Here is a 15,843-nt window from a genome sequence, read left to right on the forward strand (position 1 = left end):
TTAAATAATAATATAAATTAAATATTAAAATTCATTTATTTTTATTTCTCATAAAACAAAAGAAGTACTCTCAGATATTTTATAAATTGTTACGATTATCTTTTATTGCTATCTAAATTTTACTTTTAAAATAAAAAAATATATTAATCTCTTTTTCCAAACAATTATTAAATGTTCAAGACAATCTTGCTGTGTGATCTTGCCTTGTTCAGCACCCGCTATATGTTGGTGTTGAAGGTTTACTCAGTGTTTTCGTTTACATAATTGCAGAATGTGGGAGTTTTCAGTTGCATTATACATGTCTGGCCTGGTTCTTTACTCCTTAGAGCTGCTTATAAGTGACTTATAAGAAGGTTTTTATAATGTTTAGTTGTCTTGGTGCTTTACAAGTAAAATGAGCTTCACATTGTGGCAATAGTGATCATAGTTCTTCAGTAATTGCAAACATATATTCATGTACATGTTTAAATCAACTGACTCATCTATTTTGGAAGGGAGGAATTATACAATAATCGTCGTTTTAGTGGCAAATGGACTACATGGTTCCGACTTCTGATAGTCTTCCTGATTATGATCTAAAACATCTTCCACATTTCAATCTCAACCATCATGCAGATGAAGCGGCTTCCGTTCCAGAAGAAGAGCAAAACACCAGATCTCTCTGAGAATTTGATGGAGAAGTCGGAACTGAACACAGATACGGACGTGGTGGGATCTCCAAGGCTGTCCGCCCCTCCAGCATTTCAATCACCTTGCTTATCGATGGCCTTTGTGATGGATATATTTGTATGCACCATAGTCCAACGATCACCATTTTCCTTGCAATTTCATTTTCTTCCGCGGAAATTTCATTTGCCAAATTTAGCACATCATCATTTTGGATTCGCTTGTATAGCCAACATGGATAATATATCTCACTAGTGTGATCTGCACTGGCATTAACATTCTTTCTTCCCCCAACCATTTCCAGAATCATCATTCCATAGCTGTAGACATCGGATTTATGGGACACTGGCCCGAAATTTCTACTAGTAACTTCGGGAGCAATATAACCAATGGTTCCTCTAGCTTGCAATAGAGACGAGACTATACTTTCATCAGTGGTGTACAACTTGGCAAGCCCAAAATCAGATATTTTAGGGCGGAAATTTTCATCAAGAAGGATGTTGTGTGGCTTTATGTCAAAATGCAAAATGCGGGTGTTGCAACCGCGGTGCAAGTACTCTAGTCCTCGTGCAATCCCAATTGCTATGCTGTATAGTTTCTCCCATCCAAGATGTTGTTGTCCTTCTGACGATGGAGTGGTGTCATAAATAAATTTTTCTAGAGATCCATTAGGCATGAACTCATATATAAGGGCTCGTCTTTTGCGCTCATAACAAAATCCGAGGAGAGTTACAACGTTAACATGAGAAGTCCTACCAATGCTTGCAACTTCATTTATAAATTCCTCTCCATTTCCTTTTGCTTCTTTCAAGACTTTCACTGCCACAACACGTCCATCTGCTAAACGGCCTCTATATACATTCCCATATCCGCCTTTCCCTAATTCATCTTTAAACGAATTTGTGACTTTTTTAAGTGTAGAGTACCTGAATCTTTGGGGGATTGAGGATCCATACAGCCTTATGAACGCTTCAACGTCTCTAGGATAAGAAGATGCATTGTGAGGGGACAAAGATAAATTATGTGTAGCTTTCAGGCGGCGATGGTTGATGACAAGGGCTAATATAAGAAGTATACTACCTCCTGCTACACCAGTTGCTGCAGAGAGCAAGTTTAAAACACGGAGTTACAAATTGTGCTATGTACATATATGGTAGCGGAGGCATACCAAGCATAATTCACTTATAAGAATGTTGAAAGAACCATAGTACCTATGCCAATCTTCAGTCTTGTGTTATTTCCCGCCAATGCTGCAGTAAATCAGCATCCAGACAAGAGATTATGGTTTGCAGCAAGCGATACGTACGCCTTAGGTTCAGATAAAGTAACCATTGAACTCACATTATAATAAATTGACTGACTTGTAGGTTAATAAACTTATCAACTAACTGAAAAGTCTCAAAGGCAGCCAGTTCAAACTTAATATTTAATTGCAATAGAGATATAAATATAAATTTTTATCACTATCTTACAAGTTACAACCATTTATGTCTGACTTTCGATCAACAAAACTCAGCTGTCTCAGTCTAACATTTTTATTTAATTCTTAACATCCATACAGATAAGTTCTGATAACATGATCTTCGAATTGCTAGCTAGCAGATACTTTTATAGTCACTCTGGTAATTTAGTAGACATTATTGAGAACAGAAACTTGATGTAGACCTAAATTTGATGTTTGAATACCATGAAAATAGTCACAAGCAAATCAAACTGTGGTAAAATTAAAAACTGGAGAAAAAGAATCAAGAACAAGAGGTTGCTTACTGGGCTTGCAGCTCCGCGAATGGGGTCGATCTTTGCAGAAACACTTGAATTTATTGACAGACCTGCCTTCGAATCCACAATACCCACCGCTATCCTCACAATCACTGCAATCTGCGGCCACCCACTTCAAATCAAATCCATCTCTAATCAACTTCAGAAAATTAGTACTATCCTCAGTATAATCTAGTACTGGAGCTACTGTTACAGTTTTACATTCTTTAGTTGCGTATTTTAAGCCTGAATCCTTGCCTTTCATTGCTATAACCCAATCGGTATCATTTTCCCCTGCATCACAACCAACCTTTGACCCGGAAAATATCCTAGCAAATTCTGAAGTACAGTTCGATAACAAAGTTAGATTTGTAGTGCCATATAGCTCGAACCGATGATCAGTAGGCAATGATAAGTCGCGGATTTTGTTAAGGCTGCAGAAACCGCTTCTAGAGCTCAAAACATTGGACACCCGAAAAGAATAGTTGCTGTAGAATATTTGACTAATTCTGTACTGGGCTTCAGATATGTTGAGCAACAAAACTTGATTGTTTAAGCAAGTGAGGTTGAATCCTGGAAAGCCGCAAAATTCTGGAATATCTTCTGTATAAAACGGAAAACGTATCGTCTGGTTTCCACAGTAGCTGGCCTTCTTGCATTCTTCAAATTGCTTATCTTCTTGGCAAAACGTTTCAAATGGTAAAAAATGGAAACAGATGACCAACATGCAACATAGTAGTGCAGACCTCATGTTGGTATCTCTCTCGCTTCTTTTACGGGATGTTAAGGTTCTACAAAAATTTGTGTAACAATTTTATAGAGTACAGACCAGTACTATGGAATTATTGAGCATGCTAAACTTTCCCTTACTGATGATCAAGAAACAGATAATAGAATGCATAGATCACCATTGGCATCTAAACTCAATATATTTAACTCAGGTCCTTGTAATAGATGTACTATGTACATGCTTCTGGTTATAAGCGTTGACCAGAAACTTTCCACCACAGTTCGCAGCAACTCCGATTCTGACCGCTTAAATATATTAAGACCAATTATTTAAGTTATAGTTTTAGACTGGGATACACGGCACTAATTTTTTTTTATTCTTTTTATAAATATTTAATGATTTAATTTTTTTTTATCAAATAAAAATTATGTTTACCGACTATTAGATTTAGTTTAGTTAGAAATATAACATATTTAACATTATATTTATATTAAATATAAAATTATATAACTAACATAAATTTGAATATATTATCTTGTATTCCCTATTTATGTACGTGAGAGATACATTTATCTATAAATTTCCTATTCTATGATATAATATTAGTCTGCTTGGTTTCTTTTCCCGCTTATTCTTAATAATTTTGACCGTACATTCATAAATATTATTTTTAAGTCAAGATTATTTTATTCTAACACATGCAGTATAATATACATGCAGTATAATATAAGTGTAGAAGCAACTGGGACATAAAAAATTCAAAAGTTTAATTACCCTTCACGTCAATATGTCATTGTTTGAAATATATTAAATGTATTATTATTTACATTTTCTATTTACTATTATTGGGAAACTAGCAAAAGTTTATAATTAAATTTTATTTTATAATAATATACATAATAATGATATATTTCATAATCTTTTAAATGTTTAAATATCACTTAGAATTTTTTTAATTTTTTTTTGAAATCAATATCACTTAGAAATTAATTAAATATTCCCTCATTTAGTGAGATTTTTGTTCGTGATAAAATTTAATTTAGTGATTTGTTCTGTTTTAACGTCGATTCTCCACGAACCATCAAATCAAATAGCCAAAACAATTAAAATTAAGTAATCAATCCATTTCGTGTTCTCACAGGTCAAAATATCCAAACCCTTCACAGTGCTTCACTTCACTGTACAGGCTCCTTCTTCTTCAGAAAAACACACACACACACACACAATTTACGAGAAAAAGAGAGATGTTCATAACTCATTATCTGCCAAGATTATCAATCCCCATCTCCCACTCTCCATTCTTCCACACCCAGCTCTTCTTCCTCACAAAACCCACCTTTTCAGTCTCTTCAACCCTTGTTTCCCCTCCAAAAATCTCCCATTTTTCCTCAACTCCCACCATTCCATCACTGACCCACCAAGAAACAAGTGATTCTGAAGAACCCCATCTGCAAATTTCACTTGAAAAGCTGTTTGTTCCTCCCGACACTGAGGTTTCAGCCACAGATGTGCCAAGAATCTTGAAGGGGTCTAATATTGTGGTGAGCAAGTATGCTAGAGATGCTCAGATTAGTCAGGCTGAGTTTGTGAAGAGTAGTGTGGATACTGAGAGTTGTCCTGCTGATGGGGCTCCCGAGTTTGCTCTTGTGGGGAGGTCTAATGTGGGGAAATCTTCTTTGTTGAATTCTTTGGTGAGGCGAAAGAAGCTGGCTTTAACTTCCAAGAAGCCTGGTAATCCAATTGCATTTATATAATTGTTTTTTTGTTTCGGGTTCTTTGTGGGTTTTGATGTTATTATGTCAAGGATTGAATCTTTATGCTTGTTATATACTAATAAAATAGATGATACTTTTATATGATTAAGAAGACCTTGAAGGCTTGAACTATGTTGTCTTGAAATATAGAAATATGGTGTCTATCAGAATATGTAGATGTAAGTGCTTATTGTTTCAGTGTTCTTGGTAGTTTCTTGATATAAAGATGGTACTTGATAATGATTAAGTAGACCGTGAACTATGTAGATTTTAAAAAACAGAAATGCGTGATTATTAAGCCCCCTAAGCCTTGGCACTGACTTGTTTGTTCGGGGGAGTTGGGTCTCAGTTTGAACACGGTACTCTCAATTTTATTCACAAAAATTAATTTGGACACCAAGGTTGAATATTGCGCCAAAAGGATGGGTTTTGATTCACTCTTCGATCTGAAAAAGTCAGATTTTGTGTGAGGGAGTGTTTATATATATGATTTAAGCAAGCCCCTTGACTAAACATTAAAGGTTTTTTAAAGGATGATAAAAATGGAGTGGAAGAGGACGAGATATATATTAGTATATTAAAACGAAGTTGAGCTGTTTAATATATCAGTGTCCCGGCAGGCGCCTTCTTTTTGCCTCTTGGATACCTGCATTGGACATTATTCTTACTTGAAATAGTTGCAAAAAGGATAACATTGTCATGTCAATACATGTGACGTGTCATATGTGGTCGACAGAATGTCGTGTGCTTCTAAATCTTTAGATAAGGAGAGTGAAGACTACTAGAGTAGAACTCATTTGACGCTATTTCTGTAGATTATTATGCTTGCCTCTCGAGGATCCTGTGGGAATGATTAGCATGGGTGACTGCTTTTGGGATGTAATAAAGTACTTGTTAGGTATGAAACATCCTTTAAAGCATTGGAATATTTGTTAGAAGCTATATGCTTCTCCCAAATATTATCTATAGTTCGAGTGTCCGACTTAAATTCAGTCACGAGCATTATATCTCCATAAATGTCTTCATTATCACTCCTAATCAGTATAGCCCTTATGTTCTCTATGATTGGTAGTATCCCCACAGGGAGTCAGGGACGTCATGGTCATGGGTTTCAATCCTCATAAAATTTGATTATACTTATAATTTGTGAAAAATTGAGGGTGTATTTTACTTGATGAAACTCCGCAAACTTACAGCATTCTTGTGAGATAAGGGTATTTGCGAATTTTTCTACAATACAAGGATTTTGTTGTTGATAATTAGTACTATATTATATATAATAGTATATAATTTCAATATTTTTATATATGTCTTAGTTTAGTAAAAACAATTTGAATGATTTAGAAAGAGGTTTGACCTCACTAAGTTAATTATTAAGACGAGCTAAATGACATAAATACATTATGCAACTTGGAATTGTTATGAACTATGCAGATCTGAGTTATGAGTTAATTATTGGAAGCCATTAGCACGGTCACATGAATAAGGAGAGAATATAGAGTTGTATGGATTAGAAAAAAACAATGGCTTTAAAATATGTTCTTGATTCGGTTTATTCAAATATATGGTAATATGATTGCATTTATCAAATGAGACCCAAGTAATTAGGGAAAGACCCTGAATATCAAAAGGATTCAGACATCTGGAATTGGATAAATTTCGTGAGGTGCATGTAGTAAAAGTTAGGTGCATTCGTCGACTCTGATAGAATCTACTGTGTGAAGAATTAGTGACAGAACTTTTTCGTAATGGGACTCTGATATGTATATTATTGTTTTTCCTACTTGCAGGGAAGACACAATGCATCAACCATTTCCGTATCAATGATAGTTGGTACCTGGTGGATTTGCCTGGATTTGGGTATGTATTCGTTGGTTCTAGCATAACATAATAATGTCCAAATATATCTACCTGGGATGTGTAAAAGTGTTGGAGTAGACATCAAACTTTGTGTAGTACTAGAACATCATAAGCGCTTAAATCGCTTTTCTTATAGCATTTGTTCTCTTCATGACTTTCTTAGACACAGCCCTATTTTTGATTGGCCTGTAGAATGAGGTTCTAAAGTTGTATATCTGTATGATATAATATTAAAAATTTCAAATAGATGTAAATATGAAACTATTTATGAAGTCATATATACATGTGATGTTATATTGTTTGGTTAGTTGAATCTATTTTAATTTGGTTGAGCCTTAGCCTCTAAAGCATGCGAAAGTGATGAATTGGGTTTTGCACTTAAATGAGCTGTCCAAGGCAAAATTGCTATTTCGCCTTTTTTTTTCTTTCCTTAGTTAACCCACTGACTCGTATCTTATAAACATTAAACAGGTATGCATCTGCACCAAAAGAACTTAGGACAGATTGGGCCAAGTTCACTAAAGATTATTTTCTGAATCGATCGACTCTAGTCTCGGTGTTTCTTCTCATTGATGCTAGCATTCCAGCCAAGAAAATTGATCTTGAATATGCAAGTTGGCTGGGTCAAAACCAGGTACCCACTTGCGTGTACTTCTGAATTTAGAAGAGAAATAAATCATCTCATGCATTCTGAATCTTTTCTATCTTTTTTTGTACTCTCTAAATATTCTATATTTTTGTTAAACCATGTAACATTAAGACCAATTTGGTATTGCTATGATGTCCCTTTTTATCTTATGTGTTAGATTAGATTAATTATTTTTTTGAACAAAGAAAGATAATTTTGAAATCACCACTGATGACTCCTTGAAGCTGGAGAGTAGTGAACCATTTGATCTATCAGTACTCCCAAAAATGGAAGTTGGATCCCTGAAACTGACTTGATAATTTATCCTGGAACTTCCATATTACCCACAGTTTCGAAAGCTGCTAAAGGCTAACTTTGCATATGCTGGCTTCTATTTTTCAGATTCCCATGACACTAGTCTTCACAAAATGTGACAAGCGAAAAAAGAAAAAGAACGGAGGAAAACCGCCTGAAGAAAATGTACAAGACTTTCAAGAGTTAATACAAGAGTTCTTTCAAGCAGCACCACCATGGATCATGACTAGCAGTGTAACCAATCAAGGCCGTGATGAGATACTACTGCACATGGCTCAGTTGCGTAACTACTGGCTCAAACATTAAAAAGGTTCAGAAGGTTCTAGTAAGTATGTGTTTATTACTGGAACTCATCTTGTCTAGCTCCTTTATCAACAAGATGGATGCAAAACGATTTCGTGTTTCTACACTATTAAAGTTCCAGCTCCGAACATCTGCTCTATCTGAATTGATGTGATGGGTATCATTGTCTAGCAATCCTAGCCGAGGAAGTAGCGAAACACTTTTCTGTTGAGATCTGATAGTGTGTTTGCCTCAGTGCAAACACAGTGCATACCTGGTCATGTTCATGTCAACTAGTTGAAAAGTGAAAACAGTAGTAGAAAACATGAAAGAACATTATTGTATGAATTTAGCCTACCCTTTTGCTCACTGTATGATGCAGTTATTAAATGTTTAATTGTTGCTAAAGCTGTTTAGTCTGATCTTCTAGATGTGTTTAGTTGTCTCATTTGTGGGAAAAACAAGGTTTGGACATGAACATTCATGCAAGATGTCAATTGTCAAGTAACTTGGACAAACCCACCTACTACTGGGTGAGATGAAGCTAATTTGTAGACAAAACATCACTCTGGCACACTATAATAATTTTTATTAGTCCCTGATTAATCTTGTTCCGTAACTCGCTGAAATAATTAATTTTCTGATTAGTTAAAAAACATCCGATTAATCTCCAATCAGTACACTTAATTTCTGGTTAATTCTTATTCCGTGTCTTTATCGATTAAGTTTGATTTCCGCTTTTTACAACACCGGGCGTTAGGGCCATTAATTTATATTTTGTTTATTATTTTGAAAATTCTGTTTATTATTTGAAAAAATCATTCATCTACTTCTAGTTTAGATTTCAATTTATACACATCGAAATATCGAGGGTTCGAGTTGAAGTGTTGAACTTGAATCTAGGCAGTTGCTATTTTACATTAAAAAAATATTGTGCATAGCAACAGAACTCGGTTAGCAAACGATTTGTAAAATAACGTATCTGAGAGCCAGATGTTTAGACTTCAAATATGCCCCTGCTTAATATACAGTAACAAACCAACATTGACTCAATAGTATCATACAACAGAATATTGACTCAGATGATCCCAATTTATGGGGAAACAGAGGACACTGCAAAAACCTGTTTAATAACTAAACAACGGCACACAAGCCTTGTCAAAATTAATGTTCAGAGTAGTACATTTGTTAAACCTTCTATAATCAGATTGCATTAAGCTCGTTCAACGCATCCATTTCTCACATTCTCAGTGGTTTCAATCCAAGGGATGCCCTGAGCCTGTTTGCTTCTGCAATTTCTGGATCTGGGTGGTCTGTGCCATCATCCTTCTTCTCCTTTTTCTCCTTTTTCTCTTTCTTTTCCTTCTTTTTCACGTCATCACGAGTGCCATCTTCAACCCCATCACCATGCTTTCTTGGGCTGGCACTTCCACGATGTCTCTTGCGTCGTTCTTCCCCATCACGATCTTTGCGATCCCTACTTCTACTTCTGCTTCTTGAATGACTCCTCCGCCTAACACGGTCCCTGTCTCGTCTATCTCGCTCTCTACCTTCCCTGTCCCTATCTCTATCCCTGTCTCGGCCATAGTCCTTTTCATCTCTCAGCCTATAACGGTCCCTATCTCTTTCCCTATCCCTATCTCTGTCGCGCCCTCTTCCACGGTCTCTGTCATAATCACGATCATATTCTCGGTCATAATCTCGGTCCCTGAAAAACGGAGGTAAAAAAGGAAAAATTGGACTAAGCTTCAGAAAAAGAAACAATTAAGTGTCTACAACGATACAAACAGTGTCTACACATATCTATTCCTGAAAAAAGCACTTTGCATTATAATCTTGGATGACTTGCAAAACAATTGCAAAGCACCTTTAATGTGAAAAGATTATCATCATGCAAGTATTCATATGCCTAACAAAGAAACAATCCCATTCATTAAAAAAGGGCCAATGCAGGATGATACTCTGTTGACTTTGCAAGACAGTAAAGAAATGACATTCAGTAATTCAATATTCTCTGCAAGTATAGTAGTATACTAAACTGCACATACAAGTTTTGACATTAGCATTCAGATGCAAACCTAAAACCCCCTAGCCACATATCCAGACAAAACTATTGGAACATAGGAAGACAATATATTCAACTCCAACTAACATAAATTACATTCTATTTCCAGGCCACAATGCTTAAACTTGACTAAACTTCGAACCAATATGAAGCCCAGATCATAAAACACATACTCAAACTATGGGTGAAGATTTCAACAGCTTAAAGTTTAAATTCACATCTATAAATATGTACGAATGCAAGACTGTGTGATCCATCATACTTCTCGCTATACACTGTCAGTATAGAGAAACCTGGCAGGATCATACCTCACTGTAGGAAGCTGTGATATGCCTCTGTTGCTTTAATAGGTGCAACAGTTACACAGATTTTTTTCTAGGTGCATGTGTTTCAATGTGTGTGTTAGTGTGTTGGTGACATATTTAACAACAGCTTCCACGCCTTTCAGACTAAAATACTATACATCTAGAAAATATACAAATTTTTTTCAAAGAAACCGTTGCAACCTAGAGAAACGCATACCTGTATCTGTGACTGTCTCGTCCTCTATCTCTTTCCCTTGCTGGGCTGCGTCCACGGTGATGAGCCTGTCCATGTAAAACAGATATCAGCAAACATAAAATCAGAGCACAACAAACAACTTTATCCATCTAGAAAGTCGAGGCCAAAACAATGCTTCTTATTAGAAAACATAACTTCATTAACGAATATTGTTATTTACCTTGTCATTATCCGCATCTTCTATATCAGCCATGACATGATCATCCTCATCTTTTTCCTCTTCCTCCTCAAAATCATCCTCAAGTGCACTTTTTCTGGGTTCTAGTGCCCCAATAGATTCAATAGTCCATCTGGAAATTGAATGGAGATCACAGAGTTAAAAAAATAAACAATTAAACTAAACATGATCCAAGACGGAAATCTGGAAAAGCAATAGTAGTATGATGCAAAGAAACATATGCCATAACTAAATAATCTAATACATCTCACATCTCTATAGACAAAAAGACGCAGATATAATATTGTAAGCAAATTTACCTTTTCTTCATGCGCGGCAGAGCAATATCACAAGAATAATCTTTTGTCAGAAGTTCATCAATAACCTCATCCATATGTGTCAAAGCAAAAGCTGACAAAATCACATAACTTTCTTAGCGCACTACAGTACTAAAATTGTATGAGTTGTGCATATCCACTACTTGAGCAATTTGCAAAAAGAAAAAAAAATCATCCAAAAAAATAGTATATAGCTTACTTCCATCAGCTAATTGACGCCTCAGTTTCCGATAATCATTGTATAATGGCTCCAAGTAACGATAAACATCAATATCTGTCCCAGTAAGCCTCAAATAAAAAGCTCCAAGAACTCTTACATATCTGCATACAATATTTAACAACAGTAAGACATATGAACCTCAATACTCAAATATTATAGTAGCATACATACTAAGTGTGTGGGTGAATAGAGTACTGACTTAGTGGCTTATACACATAATATTCCCTCTTAATAAACTCATTACAATTCATCAATTAAAAGATTACCATACAGTACATACATAAACACAAACAAGCGTGGATCTGTGTGTGTATGTGCGTGTGATATTAGATTAAACTTACAAGCATAGATAAAGATCTATAAATTGTACAGTAACAGAGTGTGTGCAGATAGAGTCCTGAGTTGATAAAGTCATTAAAAATTCGCAAACTAACACTTATACTTGAATTTACTTCAATTACAAACGCTTCAATTCACTCACATTCTCTCCCTCCCTCCCTAAGAAACTCAACTTAAGTTAAGAAAACCTCTCTCTCTCTGTCTCTCTCATATACTTCAATTCCCAATTCTCACTTGAACACATAACAAAATCTCTCTCTCTCTCTCTCTCTCTCTCTCTCATATATACTTCAATTCCCAATTCTCCCTTAAACACGTGACAAAATCTCTCTCTCTCTCTCTCTCATATACTTCAATTCTCAATTCTCTCTCAAACACATACCAAAATCTCTCTCTCTGTGTTTCTATCTCTCTCGTATACTTCAATTCCCAATAACAAAATCTCTTTCCCTCTCTCATGTACTTCAATTCCCAATTCTCTCTCAAACACATAACAAAATTCTTCTCTCTCTCACTCCCTCTCGTAATGACACTCAATAACACACATATACTTCAATTCACCAACAATCCCCCACAACTAAACTCAACTAATCAACAAATTAAACAAAAAAAGACAAACAGATAAATTACACAGAAACACTAACTTGTAATCTTCATTCTTAATAAACTCCACAACAATATCCTTCTCCGGCTGAATCTGCAGCATCTTCGTAACCAAACACATAAACGGCGTCGGCCTGCGATTCCCGCCGTGAGTACCGCCGAGATGATCGAGCTCCATCGCCTTGTCCACCAGCGTCTCCGCCGTGAGACCAAAACACTGCTCCTTCCAGTAGGTGTTCTGGTAAATCTTGTTTCTGAGGATCTTCTCAATCAGATTCTGGGGATTCGTGCCCTTAATGTTCTTCGCCGCCGGGTCCGTACGGTTCGCCATGGTTGAGATTGGGATGTTTCAAACCCTAGAATTGCTCAGCAGTCCAGTTGCTTTAGTTAAGGGCGGAGAACAAAAAATACGCTTTTTATGATTTAAAATTAATCGGAAAACGCAAAACATTTAGTGCTTTTTTTATTCATAACCACGTTTTCAATCTTATTTCCAAAAATACTACCTTATCCAATCTTATTTTTAAAAATACTACTTTCTTTAAAATATTTTCAAATACTGTGGTTGCATATGCAACCATATATGCAACTACAAATCCTGATTTCAAGTTCCAGTTTTCAAATGTCATTTTCGACCTCATCGTTGGAATATATTCCAACGATGAGGTCGAAAATGACATTTGAAAACTGGAACTTGAAATCAGGATTTGTAGTTGCATATATGGTTGCATATGAGGTTGTATTCAGTTGATTCTATTGTAATCTAATGGCCCCGCCACGGGCACCCATACATCAGTTATATATCGATTCCAACGATGAGGTCGAAAATGACATTTGAAAACTGGAACTTGAAATCAGTAATTCAGTTGGATATATGGTTGCATATGAGGTTGTATTCAGTTGATTCTATTGTAATCTAATGGCCCCGCCACGGGCACCCATACATCAGTTGCAACTTACAGTTTTCCGTTGCATATGAGGTTGCACGCAACCTCATATGCCGTGCAACCTCATATGCAACTAAATGCAACTGAAAACTGTAAGTTCCAATTGAAGTATGGGTGCCCCTGGCGGGGCCATTAGATTGCAATAGAATCAACTGAATGCAACTGAAGTATGGGTGCCCCTGGCGGGGCCATTAGATTGCAATAGAATCAATTGAATGCAACCTCATATGCAACTAAATGCAACCTCATATGCAACTAAATGCAACTGAAAACTGTAAGTTGCAACAGATGTATGGTGTGCCCCTGGCGGGGCCATTAAATTGCAATAGAATCAACTGAATACAACCATATGCAACTATATATGCAACTGAATTCCTGATTTCGAGTTCCAGTTTTCAAATGTCATTTTCGACCTCATATTTGGAGTCCATATATATATATATATATATGGACTCCAAATATGAGGTCGAAAATGACATTTGAAGACTGCAACTTGATATCAGGATTTGTAGTTGCATATATGGTTGCATATGCAACCACCGTATTTTTGAAAAATATTTTCAAAAAGGTAGTATTTTTGAAAATATATTATAGATTTGAAAATAAGATCGGAGAATGTAGTATTTTTGAAAATAAGATTGAAAAAACAATATACAAGATAATTCCCCAAACATTTACGGATAAGTTATTTTCAATAATAAATAAAATCCATCAATTAATATAATTTTCAAATTTTAATGAAATATTCAATAATATTAAATTATTAATTAAATAATATAAAAAGTAAAGTTATAAATAATAAAATTCAAACTACATATTCATTTGTGCTTCACACGAGTTTAATTTGTTTTTTTTTTTGAAATAGATGCACCCAAATAAAAATTTTGAGATTCGGCTTTCAAAACTATTTTCTAACCATCACTTTTACATTCTTTAATTTTCATTCCTTTTACTAATTAAACCCTTCCTCTCTTCCACCATCTCTCCCTTTTTTTAATAAAATGAAGATCAAATCTTTTTTTATTGATTCTTGTTGAGTGAGTGTCTTATTATCAAAATTGTTGGTCGTATCTATTATTCTAGATGTTATTATTTTTTGTTCGGATATTTTGTTATAAGTTGAGATAATTTTTCTAACAAAAACTCACATTATAGTTTGGTTGATCCATAAGGCTTGTGTCAAAAATTAGACGACAATGATTATCGCAAGATATCATCTTTTACAACAAAATTTGTTCATACTAGGGGACATTTATAACTCCAATATTAGTTAGTGTAACTGACATTTTTTAAAGTTGATTATATACGCCTTTTAATGATATAATTTTTAAATTTCATAAAATATGTAAAATTTTAATCATAACTGAATCAATTTGAACTACTCTTAAATAACAAAAATGAACATATATATTTTGCAACGGATCTCATATATACCTAATTATATATACACGCCCGATCTATAAAAGATAAAAATATCATAATTTTTAAAAATTTGCACTAGAATATCACTTATTAAATTATTGGGGAAAAACTATATTATTGCCCTTTTGAGAATAAATAACTCGGTTTATATATCTTTGATACCTATAATTTTTGTCGCGGTAAAAATCGATGACAGTGTTATATGTGTAGAAGAAGGTATAATGTTACATGCGATAATAAATATTTTTTGATAATTTTTCTATTATTTTTTTGGGATTAAATTATCAAATACAAATTTTCCGTAAATAATTCTCTAAACATTTAATCGGGTAACAACCAAAGCATCACTGCATGTCTGCATGGATGGTGAATCCAATCTTACATCTTCTTCGGTGAAAGTAATGTAATGTCATTGTTAAAATGTGCTTGCTTAAGAATCTTTATGTGTGTTCGATCTGGAAATAGAATTATAAGAAAGAAGCACAAATGACAGAACTTTATTAACCGCATAGCTACATTATATAAGTATGAAATTTTCGTTTACTAAAAAAATAGATTTCGGAATTAGACGGTCAAGTTATGTGCTCAAAATCAACTAGGTCACCTAATTGAGGATACAGGGAGTAGTTTCCAACATCTCTGATTTTTTGCCCATTTTAGTTGCTTTATTGCCATAAATCTATGGTTACCGGATGTACAAAATTCAAAATGTTATTTCTCCATTCACTGGACCAAACTCTTGCCAACATGAGATTATTATCATCATCTAATTATGCGTTGTGTATTACTCGATGCATTTTGATACCGCATGTACATCCTGCTCTGTACTTTGAGAGATTCTGGACAACATAATGTCATGTTATTTGGCTTTTCTATACCTCTGTAGATCTGCACTGGTCCTCAGACGGCCTCTAAGTTTTTGTAAACTATAAAGACGCGTACAGATATAAATAGACCAATAATTTGTAAGAATGAAAATATTTTGTGATTTTGCTTTGCAGAACAATTCTTTGCTATGCGCATCTTGAAAACAATCATGGAGATTAAAAAATTATTAAATTCGTAGAGGATTTTAGTGTTTGTGGCACACTTAGATACACTTAGGTAGGTGACCAATAACTAGGTTATTATGGATAATGACAATATTAACACTAATTAATCTCAATCATCTGCTACTAATTGTCCTGGCTGACCAAAT

At 34.8% G+C, this 15,843-nt stretch overlaps 3 protein-coding genes across 3 annotated transcripts; 1 reads left to right on the forward strand and 2 right to left on the reverse strand.

Moving 5' to 3' along the window:
- Positions 1 to 367: 367 nt before the first annotated feature.
- LOC108220224 (LEAF RUST 10 DISEASE-RESISTANCE LOCUS RECEPTOR-LIKE PROTEIN KINASE-like 2.4) lies at positions 368 to 3,419 on the reverse strand. Its single transcript, XM_017393969.2, has 3 exons — positions 2,434 to 3,419; positions 1,878 to 1,916; positions 368 to 1,764 (listed from the first exon to the last, which is right to left on the reverse strand). The coding sequence occupies exons 1-3, from the start codon at positions 3,173 to 3,175 to the stop codon at positions 608 to 610; spliced, it is 1,938 nt and encodes a 645-aa protein (XP_017249458.1). The 5' UTR covers positions 3,176 to 3,419; the 3' UTR covers positions 368 to 607.
- An 855-nt stretch (positions 3,420 to 4,274) lies between these two features.
- Positions 4,275 to 8,401, forward strand: LOC108220307 (GTP-binding protein At2g22870). The gene is made up of 4 exons (XM_017394077.2): positions 4,275 to 4,885; positions 6,699 to 6,768; positions 7,240 to 7,402; positions 7,799 to 8,401. The coding sequence occupies exons 1-4, from the start codon at positions 4,399 to 4,401 to the stop codon at positions 8,015 to 8,017; spliced, it is 939 nt and encodes a 312-aa protein (XP_017249566.1). The 5' UTR covers positions 4,275 to 4,398; the 3' UTR covers positions 8,018 to 8,401.
- Positions 8,402 to 8,989: 588 nt separating this feature from the next.
- LOC108205425 (pre-mRNA-splicing factor 38) lies at positions 8,990 to 12,678 on the reverse strand. Its single transcript, XM_064086095.1, has 6 exons — positions 12,318 to 12,678; positions 11,314 to 11,435; positions 11,097 to 11,187; positions 10,780 to 10,909; positions 10,581 to 10,645; positions 8,990 to 9,701 (listed from the first exon to the last, which is right to left on the reverse strand). Exons 1-6 carry the CDS (start codon positions 12,605 to 12,607, stop codon positions 9,233 to 9,235), a joined length of 1,167 nt encoding a protein of 388 aa, XP_063942165.1. The 5' UTR covers positions 12,608 to 12,678; the 3' UTR covers positions 8,990 to 9,232.
- Positions 12,679 to 15,843: the final 3,165 nt, after the last annotated feature.

Source organism: Daucus carota, chromosome 1 (assembly GCF_001625215.2).
Source record: "Daucus carota subsp. sativus chromosome 1, DH1 v3.0, whole genome shotgun sequence".
NCBI lineage: Eukaryota > Viridiplantae > Streptophyta > Magnoliopsida > Apiales > Apiaceae > Daucus > Daucus carota.